The sequence below is a fragment of the Neopsephotus bourkii genome, unplaced genomic scaffold (assembly GCF_033783945.1).
Source record: "Neopsephotus bourkii isolate Nb327-2 ecotype Australia unplaced genomic scaffold, CSIRO-AGI_Nbou_v1 NB_1493, whole genome shotgun sequence".
Taxonomy (NCBI): Eukaryota; Metazoa; Chordata; class Aves; order Psittaciformes; family Psittacidae; genus Neopsephotus; species Neopsephotus bourkii.
The window spans coordinates 6,677,943-6,697,691 of NW_026901969.1; the positions used below are offsets into that span (position 1 = coordinate 6,677,943).

General features: G+C 43.2%; 1 protein-coding gene and 1 long non-coding RNA gene across 3 annotated transcripts; one reads left to right on the forward strand and one right to left on the reverse strand.

Annotated features, from left to right (window-relative positions):
* Positions 1-695: 695 nt before the first annotated feature.
* LOC133220904 (uncharacterized) lies at positions 696-9,607 on the reverse strand. Its single transcript, XR_009727808.1, has 3 exons — positions 9,475-9,607; positions 2,133-2,203; positions 696-1,726 (listed from the first exon to the last, which is right to left on the reverse strand). It is a non-coding gene; the product is annotated as an uncharacterized LOC133220904 (long non-coding RNA).
* A 397-nt stretch (positions 9,608-10,004) lies between these two features.
* KRR1 (KRR1 small subunit processome component homolog) lies at positions 10,005-16,209 on the forward strand. 2 transcript variants are annotated; one of them, XM_061369407.1, is made up of 10 exons: positions 10,005-10,101; positions 10,579-10,757; positions 11,564-11,698; positions 11,917-12,042; positions 12,144-12,227; positions 12,867-12,923; positions 13,425-13,595; positions 13,789-13,866; positions 14,022-14,115; positions 15,432-16,209. In XM_061369407.1, exons 1-10 carry the CDS (start codon positions 10,020-10,022, stop codon positions 15,569-15,571), a joined length of 1,146 nt encoding a protein of 381 aa, XP_061225391.1. In that variant the 5' UTR covers positions 10,005-10,019; the 3' UTR covers positions 15,572-16,209. The 2 variants fall into 2 exon arrangements, with proteins under 2 accessions (XP_061225391.1, XP_061225392.1); XM_061369408.1 differs by having other exon boundaries at positions 10,582-10,757.
* The last annotated feature ends 3,540 nt before the right edge of the window (positions 16,210-19,749 follow it).

Consider the following 19,749-nt stretch of genomic DNA (forward strand, 5'->3'; position numbering starts at 1 on the left):
ATGTATTGTTTTTGGGTGGGTGCAACTGTGATGCTCTGCATGGGAATCTGTATAAGGTCCCCCCCTTCCCAATAACGCATGGGTTGTGCTAAAGGAAGGCTGGAACCCAGCATCCGCTGCGTACCCCATGCCCACTCTCTCACTCCTCACTTTTTGATTGGAAGCTGCAACAGCAACTTTGTGCTTTATAAGTGTGAGTTCATTTGAAAGATTTCCTAAGCAGCCTGTAGCTTTTCCAACCTGCTCAGACTTGGAGTCTCCTTGTATGACAGCCTTTTGAAATGGCCACAAATATGTTTTCTCATTACCCATTCATGTATTAAATAGTCATCTCAATGATGAAATGCTTGCCTGGGTCTCATTTAATGAACAAGTGTCAGATGTTTAGCACCAGTAGACTTTACTGCTCAAAGGCAAAAGTTTCTTGGAGCTCCTCTCAGTCACTCCCAGCCCTGTCTGCCTGAAATAATGCAGAGGGGGGCGAGAGAAAGGAAGATGCTGTTCCTGTCAATGGGATTCCAGCTGGTTTGTATACAAAATCTTTCCAGGACACCCAAAATGCTTCATTCAGAAGCATTGGACATCATATTCTAAATAAAACCAATTATTTGGTTGACATCTACAACCCTGCTGAGGTATGTGATAATGGTGCCCCTTGTCTGCTAAGACAAACACACACATTCTCCCTGCAGCGAGCAGCCAAGTGGCCCTTGCCAGCCTTGGTGGCAGAAGAATGCACCCCTATTCCCCGCTGCTTTCCCTCTATGCCTGCCCGTCCCGGCAAGCCAAGCCCGTGAGAATACCCTGGCATAAATTCCTGGCAAGGACCATCATTTTTATGTTGCTTTTGGGTAAACTTCAATGACTCATCTTGTATTCATGCTCCTCTATGGTTGGCTTTTTTTATTTATCTATTTTATTTTTCTTTGAATGCTCTGATGTGCCAAGTTGTGAGCAGTTTGCTTGACAATGTGCAATGCTTGGGGAACAGATGGGCTCTTTCCTTCCACCCGGTGGCATGCAAAAATGAAATGTTATCCATCAAACTTCAGTCTGTGACATTTTCTTCAGAATGGTTGTTTCAACACCTACTGTGCCACCCACCAGTTCAGTTGTATTTCCTTCCGTATCGAATACAACCTTATGACAAACTCAGTGTTTGTCAACTCCAGCAGTCTGCATTGCAGCAGTACCTTGCACAGGATCATCTCAAATTGTCCTCCTCTACAAACACATACTTAGAGAAAGTTCCTTCCCTTGAAAATTTACAGTTTAGGCAAGGAAAGTGGTCTGTCAAGCTTAATAGCAGCTCTGGTAATGGATAGAGCTAACTACACTGTCCGACCTTGCCTTTGCCAGGCTGGTGCAAACTCACTATTATATAACCCACAAACTCTATTTAAACCCAGACAAAACACTTGTGGGAAGTAACGGTTTGGTTTTCCATATGCCATTTCCTGAACAGCTGAGCAAAAAGATGAGAAGGAATGTTTCATGCTCTGCTGCTCCACTTGTTCGGAGATGGCCTTTCCACAAGGTTGACTGGTATCATTTTTTTCACTGAAACTTTGCTTGCTGCCATTAGGGAGCAAATGGCACATCACTCAAATGCACACTGCTCATCTCCATGAAATCCCAAGGGGAACAGCTAGCGTAAGACAGCACAATGACTCAGAAAGTCAGATCTGTGACTGCTGCAGTGACATACACTCAGTCTAAAGGCCATCTGTGCAAGAAGAAAGGGTTCACTCCTTGGTTGACTGAAAGACTTATCTCCCTGTGGGTAAAAGAAAATGTGCGTAAGAGTTTGGACATTCCTATATGGAGCTGGTGGAGCTCAGCTTCTTGAAGCTGTTGATGACTGGCACAATGCTAGCCTAGAGCAAGGTCAGCACACGGACATGGTAGGCTTTTGCAAGCTTTAAAGATGGATTAAAGTGGAATATTCACAAAGGCTAAGGGAGTAACAGCAGCTGCTCTTCACAGGTCAGTCTGCAGGCAGTGGAGGGACAGAAGGTCCCCAGGGAGAGACTCAGAGCACTTCCCTGCATTAAACTCTTGCTCTGAATCACCTCCTGGGAGAGCCTCTGACCTCTCACAAATGCCCCTCTCCACCATTTCGTATGTCTTACCTTTCCAGCTGGGTCCCCTTGTCTCCTCTGCTGGTACCAGGGATACAGGCCAAAGGGAATTGCTGTAAAATCTGTTGCAAGTGGAAGGATAAGCATGTTGTAAATGACTCCACAGGCTCGAATGGGGTTTGATCTTTCCAGTTATAAAACATAGCTTGCTAAAATCTGATGTTGGAAGCTCTCTGCTAATATTTTAAAGGGAAAAACAATAACCAAATAGGATTTAGCAAGCCACAAGCTGGGTTATGATGAGCTGCTTGGTTTGTCAGTTCCCAGCTGCTACTTTGATAAATCGCTGGGGGATTTCCTCACTGGCTGTGCTGCCAGCTCTCCCAAGATGAATACAGAGAACAAGAAGTTTTGTGTTAGATTTTATGGGCTGGAGCCTTCAGCATAAAGAGTTCCCTCTGAGCCACATGAATGTGAACCAAGGACAAGCTGACTGTGCTGTATCTCTGCGTTTATGGGGATAGGGTTCGCCATGAGCACAAAACTTGTGGAAACGCTGCTCCAGCTCTGGATTTCAGATACACGTCCTCTAGCACAGAGAGGTAGAAGCAAGGGAGATACTTGGGAATAGGGCTCCTTGGTGACCATCCTCTCCATGCTGGGCTCCTCTGAGCCTGAGTTACAGCTGCAGCAGACACTGCAGGTTTACGACTGCTCTTACCACTCCTAGGGCCAGCCAGCCAGCACCTACAGCTCCACATAAGCACATTCACTGATACACACATCTAACCAGGACAAGAACTGAGGTCTTACATGCTCTCTGGCACAGAAAGTGTGAGAGTGTTTCAGGGTGAGCCAGCTGATTGCTATCGTGCCCTTCGCACAAGAGAGCCTTATCAGAGTTTGCCCCCTGAAGCATCTGGCACTGTTGGTAGCAGTGAGCTTGCCGCAGAGCTCGGTTGGACTCAGTGTGAGGAGCAGCCCTGCGGTTGGCTGTACGAAGCTCTGTATCTCAAAATTAATTTGCCTGTGGTTCTGCTGACACCTTCTGATTATGCTGCTCTCCCAGTAAAATAAAAGGCATGCTGAAATCAATTTCCCACCCCCTACTCTACTGCAGATAGAAGACAAAAGATATATTGCTAATTAAAATGTTCTTATCTGCTGGAAAGCAGTTTTTAGGATTGATTTGAATAAAACTGATGATGCAGCCCACTCAGATCACTGCGAAATGACCTCTCTATTATGAAGTCCCAGAATAACACAGCAAAGCAATCTTGATTTCCTAAAATCTGTCAAAGGAAGAACTTCTCAGTCAGTTACAGCACATAATATGGATATTCCTGAAATGTCCTTTGCTTAATGAACAGCTGATATTGGCTAACCTCATGGAAATAAGAGAGAATTAGTACCAGCTGCAAAATGTATTCACTGGATAGTGAAACCGGCAGTTGGTATTATGCCTGCTATAAATATTTTTAATTAAAAACTGTTTTCTGTCTCTTCAATTGGTATAATAACGATAATGCTTACTGAGAGTTACTGAAGATGTAATAGGATTCCCCTTCGTGTACAGAAAAGCTATTTATTCTGCTGTAATATTGCTATAGTGGAAATCTGCATAATAATGTCCAGATTCTAGTACAAGAGAAAAATTGACTGAGGGAGTGTTTTATCTGTGCATTTGAGAATAGCACACACAAGCAGTGTTGTGAAATCCCACAGGAAAGCTGTGCTCAAACTCTGGCTGCTCATGTATGACTCTAAAATTATTTTAACAGCATTTTTGGGAAATTCCAGCTTCAATCCACCACCCCACAGTGTTGTTGAGATGCCATTGAGAAAGGGTCTCCTCTTTGCAGGTTTACACGGCGGATGCCCTTCTGCTGCTCCGGAAGGGCCCTGGCACAGGGCTGTACCAGGGAGGACAGAGCTTGGGGACACTTCTCCTGCCCTGATTCAGAGAGGAGCAGCTCCTTTTCTGAGGGCTCCCCAGGCACCTACTGCTGAGAGGCTGGGAGAGGAACTGACAGAAGGAACACCGCAGTACTGCCACAGATCTGAGACTTCAGGCACCCGGTGCCCATGTGGTGTTCTGTTGCCGCAGCTATCCATGTGAAGAGGGACACCTTCTCTTCTGGACAGCTGAGAGCCATTAGATCAGCTCTGCCCTGGCAAGCACAGGCCATCTTAGGCATTACCTAAATAGGATGGAGACTGAGACAGCTGGAGAAATCTCTGCTAGCCATCCCTGCTGGGCTTTTGGGAACATGTGATTGCTCTCTGTACTGTGTGGGAGACTTTCTAAGGCAGGTGAGAGCAATCACTTTGTAATCCTCCCTTGACTCTCTTCCCCTCCGAGGCTTTGGACCAATATTCTGATTTAGACATTTCCTCCCACCACCATCCTCAGCCCCCTGATGTCCTTCTCCCCAGCTTCTAACACACCTACCCTGACCAGCACTCACCTTCACCCTCCCATTTTTAATCTCTTGTGTGTGGCACAACTTGGTACAGTGTTTGTTTTCTGACAACTCCCAGAGTCAAGACAAAAGCCTCATTCTGTCAGTCACGGTATGAATACGATTAGGCACATCCCTTGCTCCAAAGACCTTTTGATCTAAACCTGCTGCTTTGATTTCACAATGATACTAAATTCCTTTCGCAGTTTGGCTCTCATCCCTTTCTTGTCCACAAATTGACAGCAATTTTATTGCAAGCGAGTCTTTCCCCAGACAAAGCCGTCATTTTTTCTACTCATTGGTTCTTCCTTCTTATCTTGGGTTCTTCCTTCTGCCATAAATTATCTTTGTTTTGCTTTGCCAGCTCGCCCTTTGAGATGCCTTTTGGTTCGCAGTTCTCTCATTTTCCAGCTCTTTTTTCCTCTTGGGGTTTAGCACATGCTTCCTTCTCTGCTCTCTTTCAAAGGAAAGCCCTTGCTCTCACAAACTCAGCTGTGCTTCAGCTGAGCTGAATTTATGATGGCCACTGTACCCTTTTATCTTTTCATGCCTCACTTTACAAGTGTCTTCATGGTAGCTACATCTGAAAGCTTTGCTATCACATCAGTTATATTCCTCTCCATCTATTGCAAAATCTTCTTCCTGTCTTCCCAACCTCAAAATATGAATAGATATCTAACTGGATGAGTGTTTGTTTTTCTTCTAGGTTTTAAGCTCACTAACAGTGAGGGTGAGTTCTTATTTGTCCTTCATGTCCTTGTGGTAAGATTCAGATTAATTATATGGTGAAAAGATCACCTGAAAGGATGGGAATTAGCATATGATCCCATGATGACAGAGTAAGTCTCTTTCTTTCTTTTGAAATTCATGTTTTCAACTCCCACTTACCTGTCCTCAACTCTGATAAGCTCTGCCTGCTTCGGCATTTCCCCAGTTCTCCACAGAGAAGGCAGCAGCACCACTACAATGTAGTTCTTGCCTGACTGGGTTTGTAATGGGCACCGTTACCTTCATCTATCAGCACATCTGCACATCACTGGATTTGACAGCAAAGACAAGAACAAAACAAAGCCAGAGAAGGGACTTACACTGCTGCCCAGGGATAGAAAGGCAGAGGGAAGGGAGGAGGGAAGAGAGAAATTAAGACCACAACCCCATCAGTTTGAAGGCACAGAGGTCACATTTGCCAGATGGGGAACGAATCAAAAGAGGCTTTTCTGGAGGTAGCTGGGCACGGGGAGCTTCTGTTTGGTTATTTTCATTCTGCCAGGGTACCTTCCAGTGTCAGGTCACTCACAGACATAATTTTGTTCCAATAATGAAAGAACTCTATATTAACAGAAAAAAGGAGAACACATCTGTGATTATTTTTCCTCCATCCAGCCCCATTAATAGGATTTGGTGGCCACTGTGAACTGTATTTTGATCACTTCAGATGTTCTGTACGAAAATTGTATGACAATATAAGAGCCAATCTCATTTGCCCATATGCCTGTTTCCTGCCCTGTTGTAAACTAAGAATTAAGAACACCCTACTCTAAGATAAATTTGAAATACAATTCTCCAGTTATTTGAATCAAAAGGCAGTATTGATTATTTAATTACATAGAAATGATCCAGATGCTGAGCATTTACCACAGATTAATGTCTGTCCCAGAGCAGTTAATGGCCCTTCTCGCTGCCATCAACACAAGCTGCTTATTAATCCCTGGAAAATGGCTTGCATAACAATCATAACCTGCTGTTAAAAGTTTATAAATAGATAAAAGTGTCACATGGATTTATGAGTGCTGAGGCTGAATGGGATCTGTGTGGCGTTTCTAGTGAATGAATGCCATGTGCATGAGCTCATCTGATTGCTTGAATTATCACAAAATCCCAAATTGCTCTTTTGGATTGGAAAATGGCACGTTAAGAAAGTGCCAAGTGGCTGGAGTCTTATCTACTGACTGGGAAATAATTACTTTGCTGCATAATAAAGAGGCACCTTCATTCTAACAACGGTATTCTGTCCTTTTTATCATATAGCCTGAAATGCATGTGAGGGAGGATGTGTGGCTGTGCTGTTTTATTAAGAGGAATTTAAAAACACTTGCACGTATGCACATACACAGAGCTGATCCAGGTCCACCCAAAGCCCAGCGATGGGTTCAGCAGGCACAGGGCTTTTGCTAGGCTGGGATCTGTATTTTTCACACAAAGGTCTTCAACAGAGCCCTTCAAACCTGGGTGTCTCCATCCCATACTGGGCTGCTGTAAAATGAACACGGTATATGCTGACGGTGAAAGCTCCTTTCAGAAAACACACTGCCTCTTGGTGCTGGCAGAACTGGGAGGGCACACAGACCTCAGGGTGGTGGAGGGCAGGGAATTGCAGCGGCACTGTGTCCCACTAGTTGTGCCTCACTCCCATGCTGGCACCTACACTCTTCTGCCTGGGAGCTCAGCTGCCAAACCAGCATGTGGTAAATGCCACTCCTGTGGGTCTGTCACAGCCCAGCTGGAGTCACCTGGGCAGCAGCCTTTAGTCCCCAGTCCCTTTAGCAGCCACTGTCTTTAAGCTAGCTGTCCTCACTCTCCTAACCCCACCAGGCAAGCAGTGGCTGGTTATTGAATTTTAGTGATGACTAATAAAAAGACTATGGCTGGAGCCTGAGAAGGCTTGCCCAGAGGAGCAAAGCAGATCTGTGAGAGCATCTTGTCCCTACCAGGAATTAGGGAAGTGGCTTCCCCATACCCAACCAGACCACAGATCCTGAGGTAAGAGGAAAGATGGGCATTTAATGTCTCCTTTAAAGAATCAAACAGGAGGGCACGTGAGGGACCTTCCTGAATCAGTTTCCAAATCTGTCAGCATGACTGCCTCTGTTTTCTATTACTTTTAGTGGATCTGTCTCAATTGGGCAAGGACACACTTGAGTGCAGCACTGCACCAGTCGTTGATCCTTTGAATTGGAGAGGTTGGGTGCCACAAGGCCCTAGTCCCTTGCCCTTTACACTCTGCACAATGCACCTCTCTCTTTCTGCAGCACAGAGGACTTGGGGACTTGGTGACCCCCACACAGCAGCAGCTGGCACAGACTGTGACGCATGAGAGAAGTGGGCGCACAGGCAGGCTGTCGCTGCCATTGCAGAGGTGTGAGATATATACCCAGAGCAGAGCACTGCCCAAGAGGTCAGCAGCAGAAAAAAAATAAATGTATCTCACCCAAGAGCTTTCCTCTGACCTTCAAAACTGCTCACAGACAGAGAGCACACTACTGCAAAGACCTTCTGCCTCATTGACTGCTTTGGCCATGACACCTTCTCCCTGCACCTCTCCTTTGGGCTCTCTCTTCTCTCCAGCTGCAGCCTATAATTTGTATTCTTTTCTCTGACACTTCACAGCCTGCAGCCTCCCCACCTCTCTCCTCTCATCCCACTCAGGAAGCTGCCAGCATGCCACAGCCCATTCCTTTGACTTTTTGGAGGGTTGCATCTTACGCATAGGAGGAGCCAGGCTACAAACAAGTACAGAACTAAAGTACTTGTCCTCCCTCAAACCCTTTCCAAATCTGCTTTGCTGCACTTCCACACTTGGTCAGTTTTCAGGTAAGATTAGCACTGTGCACTTCATGTGCTACCTCTCCGAGGAGAAAGACCACCCTGGGTGGCCCATCCCTGCCTTCGCATGGATCGGGTGCCGACAGCCGGAAAGGACCCCCATCCCGAGCGTATAGGCTGTGCAGCGCTAGGGGATATCACCCCAGAAAGCAAGAACTGAGAGAATGCCTCCCTGTGCGTGCCCAGGGCACTGCACCCTTCTGTTAATGGCATACAGCATCCAAAGCCCGCTGTCGGCGAGGCAGGAGCAGGATCTCAGTCTCTTCACACAAGGCAGGGCAGCGGGACAGCGGGAGCATATTCCCCATCGCTTCCATCTCTCCCCATTTCCTCCTTCAAGCAGAAACCAAAGGGCGGGCTCCAGCTCCGCTGGGGATGCTCCTCTTAGCGTAGCGGTCCTGCCATCTAGCGGTATCGGGCATGGAGAACCCAAAACGGCCGGAGGGACCCGCCAGCACCCTTCTGCTTTCGCCTTCCCGCTTTTTTCCCCGTTGTCCTCAGAGCAGAAGGTGAATCATTGGAGTGCCGCTCGTAGCCCCACGGTGGGATGCTCTGTCCTTCACAGGCCCGCAGGCGCTCTCACAGCTGTACCTGACTGAAATACACGGGCAGGCAGAAATTGCAGTAAGTGGCTAAACCCGTGCATGATCTCAATGGCAAACTTGTACATGGGAGGGATCCTGGTGTCCCATTCACTGTGGGAGATGGTGTGGGTGCGGAGCTAGGAGATGGAGCAGGCTAGGAAAGACAGCAGTCAGGTTCAAAGACAAATTTGGGCGAGGGGGGTGTAAAAAGATTTCTGAATTAATATTATATTTATGTGTATATCAGATGATAGGAATTCCTTTCTCATCACGATGGCAATTAACCAACCTAGAGTGCAGGCTTTTATAAACAGTTCTGATGAACACCTGCCAAGGACAACACCATCGTACTGCAGAGATGCAGGTGTTTTTCCCAGTTCTTCACTCTATTGGCTTTTCATGATCCCTGTAAAAGAGTGAAGAAGGCACATTCTTGCTTTTTTTTGCTGAAGAAAATGCTCAGTTACATGTACAGGAAGGGGGAGAGAGGAGGATGCAAAGCATCCCCTTGAGAACCTCAGATTATGTTATTCAACTGCATTATTAGGTCTCATCAGGGACATGTTTTATTTAGTTACGAGCACTCAAGTACCTCAACTATTTACCAATGTGTTTCAGAGTACGTTTTGATGACGCTGAATCTTTCTTCCTTTACCTTGCATAATAGTAATAGAAACTGGCTAGAAAAGATGTTTCACATGAAAGAGGAGGAGGGTAAGAAGAGACTTGGTATATGCCTCTCACCTCAACCAAGGCATTGAGTTTCTTAGGGCCTGTGCCTGTAATGAATCCAAAAGGTGCCGCAGAACCCCCTAGGGAAGCGAGCGAGGTCTCCATCAGTATCACCCCCCACCAGATTCCGCTGGCTGGAGACAGACCACGCTGCACTCACAGGAGCCGCTGCCGCCCAGGCACAGGCACAGTTCGGGGTAAAGCCACCCTGAGGGGGAGCTGCGGCAACCCTCTCTGCTCACAAGCAAGCAGTGGCCAGCACTGCCCCTCAGTGGGGGCAGAGCTCATCCCTGCCTGTTCGCACCCGCTATATTTCCACTCTTTTGCTCCCAGAGAAGAACAACCTGGCAGGAAAATGCGTGGTGTTCTGCATGCAAAAGGTAAAACCACTCTCAAACCATAGCAGCTGCCACTGAGCCACTGCAGCGCACCCTCGCAGCTCTCCCTCAGGCCCGCTGGGACTACCGCTCCCGGCATGCACCGCGGCCACGGTGGCCGCTCCTTCCGGTGTACTCAGCTTCCGCTGCCGCGTGATGGGAGGCAGTGCGCGGGCAGACATGGCGGATGATGATCCTGAGGGAGCCGGGCCGAAGCAAAAGGAAAAGCCGAAACATAGAAGCAAAAAGAAAGCGGCTGCAGGTAGGAGCAGGTTCAACGGCTGCACAGGGCTGGTACCTGGTTTTCTGGGAAGCCTTCGGGCTGAGGGCTGCACACCCCGTGGCCGCGGGCCTGCTGCTCTGTCCCGGCGCCAGGGGTCCCTGCGGTTTCCGTACACAGCCGGGGGCTGAGGAGCTTGGCTGCGGTTTCTTCTAAGCCGAGAAGCAGCGCGGGGAAGGTAGGCTGCTTCCCGACCTGCGTGGCACAGAGGTGGCTGTGGGTGTAGGGGCCACACAGCGGTGGGGCCTTGTGGTGATGTGCCTCTCGTTATAGTGCTCTGGTTGCTCGGCTCAGCCTAGGTCTTCTTCTTATGTAATATGCTATCCACAACTCGCATCTCAGCTGAGAAAATTCCTTTGTTAAATAAATAGCCTAAAGCAGTAAATTAACTTTAAGGTCAGAAGAGATGCAAAACAGCCTCCCCTTTTTTTTTTTTTCTTTTTTTTTCTATACTTACAGCAGTTAATGAGTCTGAACTTCTCACTGTGCCAGATGGATGGAAAGAGCCAGCCTTTACAAGAGAGGATAATCCCAAAGGGCTGCTGGAAGAAAGCAGTTTTGCAACGTTATTCCCAAAGTACAGAGAAGCGTACTTGAAAGAGTGCTGGCCACTGGTCCAGAAAGCCTTGGGTGAACATGTATGAACATTTACTCATTGTGAGACTATGTTTTATCTTTTAGGAGATACAGATCTGTCTTAAGCTTATAAAAATAGCACAAATTGCTTTTCTGATACAGTATTTGTGTATATTTCTACTATGCTTGACTTTAGAATTGGTAGTGTAATTTTTTATTGGCATCAAGATAGGTGAAGGTCTGTGTAGCCAGACTTGTAGTTCTTTGCATCTTTACAGATGCTGGCAGCAAATCTCTGAAGCAGCAAGTGTCTCAGCATCCAGACACTGACAACTTTGTTGTGCCTGAATTCAGGGAGACAGTGGAGGTGCTGGTTTGGGCCTTGTGATGCATATGTTTGGTCTTTATTCATAGAATCATCCAGGTTGGAAAAGACCTTTAAGATAGTCACGTCCAGCCTTTACCCTAGCGCTGCAAAGTCCGCCACTAAACCATGCCACTGAGGGCCTCACCTGCACAGTTTTTGAACACTTCCAGGGATGGTGATTCCACCACTTCCTTGGGCAGCCTGTTCCAATGCATGAGCACCCTTTCAATGAACAAATCTTTCTGAACATCCAACCTAAACTGCCCATGGTGCAGCTTGGGGCAGTTACCTCTTGTCCTCTTACTTAGGAGAAGAGATCATCCACATTCTCTTGCAAGGAGTGTGCATGAATTTCCTTAAGCTGAAAGTCAGTTAAGGAATTTTGGAATATGGATCTGTATTCTGTATGTAGCATTCTGTTTGTGAGCTTCTTACTGCAAAAGATGAATTCTGAGGTTCTTATTTAGAGGCTGACTCACTATTTCTGTTCAAATATTGCAGTATGTGAATGCAGCGCTGGATCTAATTGAAGGAAGCATGACTGTCACTACCACTAAGAAGACTTTTGATCCATATGCAATCATCAGGGCTAGAGATTTAATAAAACTTCTGGCAAGAAGTGTTCCATTTGAACAGGTCTGAGTTAAATCCTGGAAGCTTGTATCAAATTCTGTGGTAGTACTTACAAAATAGTATGTTTTCAAAATGTGTGATTTTCAAGTGAGTCAAGTAAAATAAAATACATATTTAAAGTAAATATATCTTAAAGCAAAGTGAGAAGAATAAACTGAAGTATTCTCTTGACTCTTCTGAACGATACATTCAGATGATATTGCCTGCTTCTTGTCTCTCAGGCAGTTCGTATCCTTCAGGATGATGTTGCATGTGATATCATAAAAATAGGCACTCTGGTGAGGAAGCGAGACACTTTTATAAAAAGAAGAGGACGACTTCTTGGGCCAAAAGGATCTACTCTAAAGGTATTTCCTATAGGTGTAGTAACCAGACAATTCTTAGACTCAAATTTGAGCAAGTTTAGTTTATACTTAATTCATTTCCCCTTTTTTTTTTTTTTCGGTAGGCCCTGGAACTGTTAACAAACTGTTATATCATGGTGCAAGGAAACACTGTTTCAGCTCTTGGACCCTTCAGTGGGCTAAAAGAGGTAAGGGAAGGCAGATGAGCCATTTGTGTAGAAGACTTTTGTTCCAGGCTCAAGTGCAAAATCTGGCAATCTCAGGAATATCTCGCTGACTTTTAAGCTATGTGTGAGATACTTTTACGTGAATGTGTGTAGTCTTAGCATCTTAGCTGCTGGATTTTGCTTCGACTCTGAGGTCTTTCTGTCTTAGAAGTAAAAAAGTATTTGTGAGCTACTGTTTTAGGGTGTTGGTTTTTTTTAGCAAGACTTTTGGTAGTTTTGGATAACAGGTGCAAGAATGAAAATACTGCAGAATTCATGATATATAACCTTAAAAATATGTAATACATTTTTAATAACCATGTAGGAGAAAAATGCTCATCAAAATTAAGTTTCTCATGACACCATAAAATCCATGGTAACATGGAAGTGATGTTTGTGGGGTGTGCTGGAGTGTATTAGAAACATGACAAGATTATTGATACTTCTGAAGTGCTGTGCCTTCTGGTTAACCATGTGTGTTAGCTTTTTAAATCTACCTGCTTTGAAGGGTAGTGACTGGGAGAGGAAGAAAGGTCATATACCTGGTAATTTAATTGATTAGAATATGAAATACTTGCTGAGTTTTCTGTTCTTTTTTTTTTCTTTTTTTCTTAAATACAGGTCAGAAAAGTTGTTCTGGACACAATGAAGAATATACATCCCATATATAATATTAAGGTTAGCATGGTCCACTGTGCATCTTTGTTTACAAGAATATTAAGGTTAGCATGGTCCACTGTGCACCTTTGTTTACAAGAAAGTACTCTTTTTTTCTCAGAGAGTTGTATGTTGATAATTTCCGTGTTGCTGTGTGGTAACCTATTTTTTGAGACTTGTACCAGGATGTATTACCATAATATCATTAGCAGCATCTCGGAAAACATCAAAGGAATAGCATCTGTAAACTGTCTTTCCTTTGATGTTTGCTTGATGCTTGCTTATTTAAACTGAGGCACCTCCTCCAATGCATTCCGTCCCTGCTTTGAGACGTACCTGTCTTTTTGGTTCTGCTGTTCATAACTGAACCACTCTGCTTATACTGAAGTGAGAGGAGGAAGATTTGGATGTAACACATTCATTCTGAGAAAGTTTAGTAGAACTCATAGTTTGGAGCTCTTGGCTACTACTGTAATACTATTTTTTTAATAACTTCTTTGTGACATTCTAAAACTACTGAAGACTTTGATGATCAAAAGGGAATTAGCAAAAGATCCTGTGCTGAGATCACAAAGCTGGGACAGATTTTTGCCGAAGTTCAAGCGGAAGAACTTGAAAAAACGCAAGGAGCCGAAGAAGAAAAATACCAAGAAGGAGTACACGCCATTCCCACCTCCACAGCCGGAAAGCCAGGTCAGATGAAGCTTTATTTGGTTATAAATATATATAGGGCCATATAGATATGTGCGGGAATATAGCTCAACTTGAAATCAGTTCTTGCTAACAAGAGGCTGGGAGGCCTCCATCTAGTTCCGATTTCCTGAGCCTGTACATCTGGCTTATAGTGCATAATAACCTAAAGCTCCCTGGTACTTGTCTTATGCAGATTGATAAAGAATTGGCAAGTGGTGAATACTTCTTGAAAGAAAGACAGAAGAAACGAAAGAGAGTGGAAGAGATAAAGGTAAAGTTGTTCTAACTCACTGTTCAGTTAAAGAGTATTTGACTGCTTGCTTGGTTTTGTTTTGGTTTATTTTGTTGTTTTTTTTCTTTTTGAGTGTCCCTACTGATAATTTGAGTATCCTACTGATAATTTGACCTTTTTATTGGTAACTTTAGGCAAAGCAAGCAGACGCACTCAAGAAAAGACAAGAAGAAAGAAATAAAGCCTTTATTCCACCAAAGGAAAAGCCAGCTGTGAAAACAAAGAAAGGTAACTCTTGATTTCTTTTTCTTTTTTCTTTTTTTTTTTTTTCCTCTGTTCTAAAACCTCTCAAATCATCTGCTGTTGATTTCTAGGCTGAGTGAATTTTGGAGAGGTATAGCTGTAGGAAATAAAAAAGGTCATGGAAAAAAAATCCTAGTGGTTAGATCCATGCCTGTAATTGCCAGGGACAGAGGTAGATCATGCAGGCCATAATTCTATATCTATAAAATGACAGTTCCCCGTAGACCATTTTCCTAATGGAGATGCTGGGATGGCCAGCTCAGTTCTGGTTACATCGATTTTTTTGCTTTCAGTCTTGTAGTGAGGCTGCCATAATTTTTGCATTCAAATAGCTTTTCTGTTAAGAAAAAGAAACCCAAAAGCAATACTTACTCGAGAACTTAAGTGTTGGTATAAGATAGGGTAAATAGCTTTTCTAAAAGTTAAACCAAAACCACCCTCTGTGCAGAGTGAGAATTTGTGTTCTTAATAATTTGGTTTTTATGCACTAATGATAAACGTCTTCAGTTTTCCAGATTCATTGATTATACTACATACTCATTCACTGCATTAGATATATGATGTATCTTTTATATTAGCTATGCTACCTACATATTCTCACAGTGTATATTACACAGTTTCTTATGAACGGAAAAGTTCACTTTTATCAAAAAGCCTGTGTTCTGCAGCATCAACACAGTACTTTTTTGTGATGGCAGTAAATTTTCAGTCATCCTGCAAAAGACTGCGCTGCATTTCAAATGCTGTGCTTTTCTAGCTGCTGTGTATTTTGACCTGAAATCCTTAAGTTTTCCAAGAGCAAGTAGTTTGTAGAGAAGAACTGAGATCAAAAGACTGTGTAAGACAGGAGAGTTGAATCCAGACTCATGACTTATGCCCTAAAATAAAAATGCCATCTCTTAACTATAGAGTAGGTTATTCGTGTTGCTTGGCATTAAGTGCTTAACTTGTAGATTAACCCTGGCACTCCTTTGTACAAGTCTCTTACACAGGCATTCATACAACTGGCATGTGGAATCTCTGTTCAAATGCAGCTGTATAGGACTTTTTCTGATTTTTTTATTTTTATATGACTGTTCTCTGAATTCTGTTGAAAGAAATTTTAGTGTATAGTACTGTTTTCAACAAAATTTATTATTAGAATAGTTCATAAAATCAGCAGTGAACATGAGTCCTAGGCAGTGCTACTGGATGCGGTTTACTGTTTACTGTGTTTATGTATGAAGTCATCTTGTAGACTGTTAAAATTTAGAGAAAAGTAAAATTCATTTCTGTTGTCTTTGTATTTTTTTACTATGTAGCCTCCACTGAGAAAAAAATTGATATTGAAGCCATCAAGGAAAAGGTAAAGAATGCAAAGAAGAAGAAATTAGGAGCACTTCCTATGGAAGAAGTCAAATTAAAAATGGCAGCAGATGAAAAGAAAAAAAAGAAAAAATAATTCACCACCCAAGATTTTCTCACTTTTCTCCTGTGTTAATGAACACTTTCACACTTGGGAGATTTGAGATGTCTTGCTATCAGTATAATCTGGACAAGAAACAACTAGGTAGAAAGAGCATTCTCTTCATAAGTACAGTTTAATTAGCACACCTAAAGCAGCTATGCAGAATTGCCAGGGTCGGTGAAAAAATCTGCACTGCTCTGTTGTTTGAGAAAAGAGAGTGTATTTGGATAATACCTGTCGGCCTTAAGGGAAGGTTTTGTGATAGAAACGTTCAGGAGCTTGGTGCAGCATGTTAAAACATTAGGGTCAGAGAACTCTGTGGAAGTTTAAGGTTATTCTTCTGTGAAAGACTACCAGACTATATGCAGCCTTGGTTATGGTGATAACTTTTGAAAATGGGAAAAATTTATTACTATATTATGCTTTTGTTTCTGTGAAAGCTCATTATTTTTACATGTCTTGTCTTGATGTTAATAAATATTTTAATACATTGTTCTTAAATCGCTTAATTAGTCATCTGTTGCACAGCCTGCATGTTGTTTTCCAGGAAAAGAGCTTACAGCTTCATGTGAGAATTAGATAAACCATAATCTTAATTGAATGCCATTAATAAACTTAATTTATTAGCATTATTCTGGAGGCTGTTGGACAGAATGTGGTACGAAGCAAAAGCAGGTGGCTTTCCCCACAGAATGTACTGCAGGGAAAGCACAAAGTCTTGTTATCTTTCTTTAAATATATTCTTAATTTATTTCTTGCTTGCAAGGAAGTCTAAGAAATTGTGGTTTTGTTTCTTCTTTTTTCTTCTTTTTTCTTGATGCCCTTCCACCTTTTTAAAGGAATTTTATTTATTAAAGGAAGTTTAGAGGATTTTAGTTTCCTGAAAATGCAGATTGTGATGAAGTTCACTGAAAGAGCAGATGTTGCTTCTTTCATACATCTGAGATTAAAGAAGCAAATGTAATGATTAGGAGGTGGTAAAGCAACACCAATTTAATGATTGTGTTGGAGTGCTTTTGCCGGGTTTTAGAATTCTGATGATCTGCACATGCAGTGGAAATGATTATACTAGAATACTGCAGCTCTCTGCTCTTAGTTTCAAATAAAAGGTCACTACCCTAACACAGCTATTTTCTTTATTAAATGTATAAATAAGAATTTAGAATACATGTGGTTAAATAGCCAGTACATGTGCATTGAGAAATAGTTGAGATGCTTGCCCTTTAGGGCAGGAGATAACATTAGCCTTAGCATGCCTTTCAGTTATGTGATCATTTATTGGCACATAATTGTTAGGAAAAAAGATGCTTACATTGCTCTGCATTATTCATAAATACCAGTTTAATTACTTGTGGAATCAAGAAAATACTACTTTAACAGATACTTCACTGAGAATATCGTGTTAATAAGGCACAAACTATTGAGCTGATGGGTTTAGTGATGAGCATTAGGAAAAGCTTTTCACAGCACTGTGAAAAGATTTTTAGAAACACCAACTAAGCAGTAGTTGACTGTACTGTGTAGAGGGGAGATGGAAGTTAAGTGTCAGCTTGTTAGTTCAGATCTCTCAAACAGTGAAAGGACTAATTTCAACAGGAGGCACTGCAATACTGGAGTTTGAATGCCTGTTCTCACAGTGCGAATGGGTGCCTCAGTAGAAGAGTGCAGAGCTAGAAGCTAGTAAGGATGAGTCTGACCATAGCCAGGGAAGGAGCATGGGTGTCTGGGGGGGAGGAAGAGTCCTTGGTTTTCTAAATTGGACTGGAAGAGGCTCCTTTCACTGCAGAGATCTGGCACAGGTGTTCCCTTGTTTGTTGTTTAAAAAGTTGAAAACAAGTGTAGGGACTGGTTGCAGGTTGGCATTTCATTTCAAGAACCCTGATCTAGCTGAAAATACCCTACAAAAGTCTGCATCTGCTAGGTGCCTGGTTGTGTTGAGTTGCAGTGCAGGAAAAGATACCTCAGCTTGGTGGCAGCCTAGCCTTAAATTATATATACTTCCATGGAAGTCTGCTTTTTTAAGTTAGAACCCACAGCTGAGGCACCTGTGTAGCTTTACGGTCAAATCCCGTCCTGGTAAAACTCTTAACAGACTTCAGGAATTCTTGTTCTTCTGTTGTTAGGAGGTAAAAAGGCTTCCCATTGTGTTAATCTTTTTCAGTTGTTATGGTTGACAGGTTTCAAGGATTAACTTACACTGGAAAATGAAGCAAGCTTACTCATATTCCTCTAGACAAGTTAAACCAAACCTAAAAGCCCATATCTGGATAGTAACTGGCTGCATGGGCTCACTGTTGGTGCTTTTGCACCAACTTGTGGCTTACAAGTTCCATCACTTGTATAAAAAAAGAATAGAAAATAAAATGAATTTGGAAGGCTCTAAAGGTTTTGTTGGTATTTTCAGAACAGCTTGACCTGTTGCAGATTATCTCCTTAAAACTGTTTTAGAGTTTACAGACTCACAAAAATGTACCCAAAAGCTGTATTTTGCATTTATCACATAGAATTCATGGGCACAAACTGTAAGATAGATGCGAACAGCTCAGAGTGGTTTGATCATCAGAGTTAAATATAGGGGTTTTTGGATGTCCTTAAAATGAGATGCAGTACTGGTTTAGCTTTGGCTTCTTGACTTCGAGGCTTTTTTTGTTTGAAAGATACCATGTTGTAAAGTTTAGGGATTTTTTTTCCCCTAAGCTCCAGTGATTTACAGGTTTCTTAATGAAGCTTTTCTATGGTATTTCCTTAAAGCTGATGAAGCATAGTTAAATGATACTGCTGTGAATGTTTTGAACTTTAAGGACTTTCATTCTGTTTGCTGTCCTGGAGACCAAGCATAGATTAAACTAAGCAGGGGAGATTCCTGCTGAGCTCACTTTTGGTCCCTGGACACAGCAGCATATGCTCTTTCCTCTCCTGCGTTTCCCTTTGCAGTAGTAGGCTCTAACTGCACATAGCTTCAGTGGGGTAGACTGAAGGAGGGAGAGAGTCCTGGGCAACAGAGTGTACAGAGTAGGTCCTGCTGCCTGTGTGCTGCTTGCCATCTCATTTTCAGATGGGACTTTGAAGTACATGGAGCTTGTGGCTTTGTTCTCGCGCAAAAGAGCGGCAAAAAACAACTGGGGAGGAAAATAGCTGCTCTTTTTAAGAGATATACCCATGTTCTTACTTTTGCAATGTTTTTTTTTTTTTTTTTAAATCTTAATCTGCCCAGTTTGGAAGTCAAAACTGAGCTTGGCTCTCTCACAGGTAGGTCATTATGGGTACTGCTACCATGGTCACCGGAGTGTGGAAAAGAAACTGCTCATCTGTCTGAAACTGTGATGTCTTGTCTATGGAGGCTCTGGTAGCTAGCAACCCAAATATAAAGATATATGAAGGGCAACATTTGTAATGTTTTTCCCCAGCTGTATTTGCATTTTGAAAAATGGCGTGTTCAGGGAATGCTGTGATGCTGAGATGGTTCTAGTGCAAGCCGTTAACCTGGAAGAATAATGTGAGAAAAATTGGGGCCCAGTTCCAGTGTTTTCAGTTAAGATCCACCCCAGTGGTTCGCTCAGGAGTGGATGTGCAGAAACGCTGACAGGTACATGCCAGGGCAGTACCCCAGACAGGAAGTGGCAAGGGAATTTTTGGCTTCCTTTACAGCAGAGCAAGTCTGTTTCCTGCACAGGGGCATGCTGCAAAAGCATCTAAATGTGTAGACACGGATCACTACGGTCCACCTGTGAGGTTGTGCAGCTCTGCTACTTCCACCCTTCCTACAGCTAGTAGAGACATGCCCAGCTGAACACAGTCACTGTCCTCACTGCTTTCTGCCTTTTCCAGATGTGTGGCTTCCAGGAGACCCATTCCTTGGCAGCTGTTGAACAAAAGGTGTGACTAAAGGGACAGCATGATTTTATTTGTTTTATGCCATGGCAGGGGGGTTGGAACTAGATGATCTTTAAGTTCCCTTCCAACCCAATCCAGTCTGTGATTCTATGCCATCTTTCCCAGCATTGTGTTTCTCAGCATTGTGCAGGTTGGAGGTGAATGTGTTTTATTTTATGCACCAGCAGTTAAGCTTTAGCTCATGTTGCAAATACACAATTGCCATACATGGGAAGCAGGAAAATAATGATTTATTGTTTGAAACAGCAGTGAAAAACTATGATCAGAAAAAAAAAAAG